The 5,233-nt window shown below is 38.5% G+C and overlaps 1 protein-coding gene across 1 annotated transcript; it reads left to right on the top strand.

The window, feature by feature from the left end:
- The first annotated feature begins 1,379 nt into the window (after positions 1-1,379).
- LOC149553660 (uncharacterized) lies at positions 1,380-3,258 on the top strand. The gene has a single exon (XM_089789058.1). It carries the CDS (start codon positions 1,678-1,680, stop codon positions 2,782-2,784), a length of 1,107 nt encoding a protein of 368 aa, XP_089645184.1. The 5' UTR covers positions 1,380-1,677; the 3' UTR covers positions 2,785-3,258.
- Positions 3,259-5,233: the final 1,975 nt, after the last annotated feature.

Below are 5,233 nucleotides of genomic sequence, written 5' to 3'. Positions count from 1 at the left end.
TACAGTTGGGCATGTATGCTGATTATTTGATGAATCAATAAGTGTTTTCTCTTCTCTCTCCTTTGGTTGTTGTTCTATGTGTTGTGTTTCCGCTGTGTTGACTCTTGCAAGGTGGTTTGGATAGTTGGGTGTGCCTTTGGCCCTAGTTTTCCCTATCCTTCCTTATGTCAATTTTCGTGTTGAGGGGTTATAAGTTTTAATTGTGACAATCTACAAGCCCTAGGATATTGAAATCCTACAAAAATGTAATCATGCCTCCCAAAAAGACCCACTTTGGACATCTAAATTATGAAAATTGGCATTTATTTGATGATTTGTTGCAACAATTACCTAGGTCATCCATGGACAAATTGAGTACTATTGAATGGGTTAAGTTAGCAAAATTGTAGAAATGCATTAAGGAAATGCCATGTGTGTGGTGGCTTGAGTGCCACTACCACCTTCTTCTGTTGACCGCACTTTGCCTTGTGGACATCGCTATAATTGCAACTCCCCTGCTTGCACGTTCGCATACCCCATGGTCTTAGGCCCCTCATCACTCCTTTGATGGAGGACATAATAGGTGGCAATGTAGTCCCACCTCTCCTCTGTAACATGGCTCTGGTTGGTCCCTTGTTGCTGCTGCTTCTACTGCTCCTGCTAATTCTGCTACTAGTTGACCTTCTACCACTAATGATAAATGGTTTCCTCGTCTAGTGCTTGTCATTTAATCTCTTAGGAGGGAGGAAGAAGGAAAATGATAAAAATGATAATGATGGGTGTTCAAACCCACTTTCAAACCCCACTGATGTATGACATTCTAATGACTGCCATGATCCACCTCCCTTGGTTAGCACTGCTCTTGCAATCTGAGAACTTTTTATACTTTTTTTTTAATGAATAATTAAGTAATTTCCTCCCTCAGTACCAAGTGGGCATTCACACGTCCTCCATCCTTTTTCATAAATATATAACTTTATATTTTTAGTAATATAAATAAACTATTCATTTAAAAAAAGACCCCAAATTACTTTGATGTTCTAGTAACATATAGACTTTTTAAATTAGAAATAAGCTCGTTGTCAGCGAAATCGAAATGCGAATTGGTGGCATATTTTTTTTCTTCTTACCAATACGTATTATGGACCACCCCTATATATGAAGGCTTAGACCTACTCACGTAAAGTTCTGAGTACGTCATCTGTCACAGTAGAATTAAAGCAGAAATTTCCTGTACTCGATTTGAACAATTTTCAAAAATATCTTTTGTAGGAGGCACGCGAGAGCTCTATTCTATTTTATAAGGACGTTTTTTTTAACGAGAATTCTATTTTGCAATTATATTTTAATCGAATAAAGAAAACATAGAACCAGACAAGAGGTCAATTACTCTCTCCACAATCTCAACAAATTAAAATGGTCAATACGGTAACTCTGCTCCCAGTGAAGATTAGGTGCCTTCAAATGACTATCTACTTTGAATTCCCAAAGCGAGTTAAATACCCAAAGACTGTATATTAAAAAAAAATAATCCGGACGGGAGCCGTGTGGAAAGAGGCAAAAGGAAAAACGAGTCAAATGGATTAGCGAATGTGGTGTGGAGGGGCCAACGAGAATGCTTATTGGAAGAACAAAAGATTATGAATATTGGTAGCGAGGAGAGAAAAAAGTGAAGGGGTGAGAAATTCTGCTGGTGTAATGGCGGATTGGCAATTAACCGGGGGAGGAGTAGTAGGAGGAACCCTTGGCAGTGGGGGTGCAGGAGATGCGGATGTAGTAGTGAACAGCAAGAGACAGAGGAGACCTAGTGTCAGATTGGGTGAAATAGGAGATCAATCTGCTGCATATGCATATGACACTACTAAGAGAAAGAAACAGCAGCTGCAGTGGAATCAGACATTTTTCCCCAGATATGCGCCAGATTACCCACCTGGTAAGTTATCTAAAACTAGACCTCTTGTGAACATTGGTAGTGATGGGCAGGTGGTTTTGGATGAATCCATTGCCCAATTTGGATATAGTAAAATGCAGTTGAATCCCATGTGTGTTAGTAAAAAGATCAGGCATGGTAGGACTCGCAGGAAGGGCGTGGGGTTAGTTGGTAAACAAGTACAATCTGCAACAAGGGCTATGAGGGTCAGTCCTGATAGTAATAATAATAACGAGGGTAATAATCAACATGGGCATGACAAGGGTTCGGGAGATGAAAATGGGTTTGGCGCATCTTATGATATTGATACCCCTGATGGGTTCAAGGACTCTGATCTGGATACTTCTGGAAGTCCCACCATGAAAGAAACATGTACTATTCATCTTGATTCCCCTGATTCCACCAGGCCTGCCAATTTGGGTGGCTCATCTGAGTGCCAGGAAATATCTGAAGGGGGGACATGGGGCGGTCTGAACAAGAAGGGTGGGGGATCCACGGAATATGTGAACGATGTTGTAAATGAAGGGATGGACTTACCATCTGATGTGGATATTAGGTCTAATAAGGAGGAGGGCGGTGCCAATGGAGGCGTTTTAATGAGGGGAGGTCTGACTGGTGGAATGGGGGTTGGGGATGTGGATGAGAAGTTGATGAGTGCCAAAAGGTATTTTGCCCTTGCAAGGGATGTTAGGTCATGGCTGGGTGGGCTTGGATTAGGTAGATATGCAGAACTCTTTGAGATGCACGAAGTTGACAAGGATGTGTTGCCGTTGCTAACTTTGGACGATCTGAGAGAGATGGGGATCAATGCTGTTGGGGCTAGGCGTAAGATTTATTCTGCAATTCAGAAAATTGGTAAGCTCTTTCCTGTGTGAATTCACAGTTTACACTTCAGAGAGCGTGGAAACTGACTGTAAGAATCAGAGAGACAATAAAGCTTCTGTTACCAAGGATAGGAAGCTAACACAAATGTCTGGAAGAAGTGTTTTTCTGTAAATGAAGCACCTGTATGTATATATATGAATGAGATTTTCTTATTCACCTGTTAAGTCTTTCTTTCTTACTCTGTAGTGATATGACCCAGATAGATTTGATGTGCTTACTACCCTACATTAATTTCTCTTTTTCTGTTCGGGTCTGAATGAAATCAATTCAAACCACTAAGTGTTGTTAACTTGCCTCATCCGTTCATTATGTTGCCACTCTATCTGGACATCCAAACGCAGCAAACCTGGTTTTCGAACCAAGGAAACATTAACGCTTGGATTCCGTTGTTGCTTTGAAATTAAATTCTTATATGGTGATATTTGAGAAAAAAATATAAAATTAAGGCTTGCAATTCTGGCAAATGTAATTTACCGAGGTATGTTTTATATCAATGTTAACGTTTTTCAAAATTTTAGTAATAGATGAATCTAATTTTAAAAAGGTGGCGACAAATTATCTAGTTGAGGATAACTAGCCTATAACATTTCACCTTGTTTTGAAATTGTCTCTCTTTTCATTCCACCACAGGGCATATACTTTATTAGTTATTACACATAGCTTTCTGAACATTAGTTTAAATTTGAAAGAAGCAGGTCTTTCCAGATGCTTTATAGCTTCTTTTATTATTTTAAAAATTCTCGTATTCAATATGGTTCGTAGCTATATTAAATTCCTCCCTATTGTTCTCTTCAACATGTGTCCACGTAGTGCTACTAACCTGCTATCAAGCAAATACGTATTCAAACTAAATGAATTTGCTCAAAGACTAATCTCCTATGTACATAAACTAAGCTTCTATGTAAGAGAATGAGTGTTAAGTACGTTGCTCCCCAAGGGAGCTTTTTAGTAGCCATATCTGTCATATATTGAAATTCCTGATTTGAAGATATACATTAAGATAATTTCAGTTCCTATCAAATTAGTTAGCAAACATTGTCATCCTTTTTCCCCAGATCTGGCTCCATCTACCTGTTCTGTTCTAGAAGAGATCCCTAAAGATTCCTATTTCTTTGCAGTGTCTGCTCCCACAAGGTGATCAAAGATACACAAGTTTAGCCACTGAGTATATCACAGGGTTTGAATGTGCAGGGGATAGGGTTGTATATGTCACAGGATAATATATAGGATAAAATTGAATGAAAATAAAATGCTTGTTGGATTTTGAAAGGTGGTCTCGACTCTCAGATACCAAATTTGTCCTGTGCTTGTGGTGTGGAGATAATCAACCAAGAAATATATCAATAGCAGAGATAATGCATAGACTAAATTATATTTCTTCTTGTACATGAATTTTCTGTCTCAAGGCTGAAATATTGCCTCTATTTTATACATACAAATAGACTAATAAAATTCTATAACAAATCTCTAAGTTACCAGATTCTCTCCAGCAACTCTCAAAGTCTGGTCCTTGTCAAATTCTCCTAGAGAGCCACACATTTGCTGCAAATTCTGTCAGAGGAATCTGGGCAGAATTCAGAGCGATTTTTGAAGAATTTGCTGCCCAGCAGCCGAACTCAAGCTGGATTTGGTCTCAAAACAATTTGTTTTTACTTTTTTAAAGTGTTTGTTTGCCTAATTTGGTTTACTCGATCCTCCCAACCCTAAAAGTGACTGCTAAAAAGGCCAAAAAATATGGTTTATATGTCATTTATGCATTTGTGAGTGAAAATGAAAACTTGCTTATAGAGGAAATCCAAATTGAGAATTGGTGAAGTCCAAATTGACAATGATAGAGGAATTTCTTTAAAAAACTATGATATATTCTATGAATCCAGGGCACATATCTGAATCTCAACTTTTGATCTAGCTTGGTTAGAAATCCGCTAACCAATATAAAAAAAATCAGATAACTGCACTTAGCTTTTGATGATTCCTTTCATTCTCAAATTGTCCCTTGATAAGTGTTGATGCGAGTTTTGTATCACTTACATAACATATTAGTAATTGAATATCTGATATAGAGTATCAAACATACAATTCCTCTCTTGAAAAGTTATTGCCCATGGGATATGAGGATAACTCCAATGTTCCTTACACTTGTTGACACTCACTCAGTTTTATTGATGTGATTCGCTGGTAATCACGTAGGCGGCCTTACGCAAATTGTTGAGGATGACTTCGACTTTGGTGGGATGATGGAGATGGTGGTTCGGTGGGAAATCTAGATGGTGTTGATGGGAAAGTGATGGTGGTGGAGGGTGAATGGTTCTTATGACTGGTGTTTTTCTAACTCTCTTCTCCTAAGTTCTAAGTCCTAAATTACTTGCTATCCTACTCCTACTCCTATGGATGGAAGACTAGCAAATGGACTGGGATTGAACCTAATGAAAGTTAACC

The sequence above is a fragment of the Cupressus sempervirens genome, chromosome 6 (assembly GCF_028749045.1).
Source record: "Cupressus sempervirens isolate cs-2001-9-10 chromosome 6, ASM2874904v1, whole genome shotgun sequence".
NCBI classification, from domain to species: domain Eukaryota; kingdom Viridiplantae; phylum Streptophyta; class Pinopsida; order Cupressales; family Cupressaceae; genus Cupressus; species Cupressus sempervirens.
This window is presented reverse-complemented; position numbering and strand designations above follow the sequence as displayed.

Excerpts from the sequence above, each read along its gene's own strand:
- LOC149553660 (XM_089789058.1), top strand. The coding sequence starts at position 1,678 with ATGGCGGATTGGCAATTAACCGGGGGAGGAGTAGTAGGAGGAACCCTT.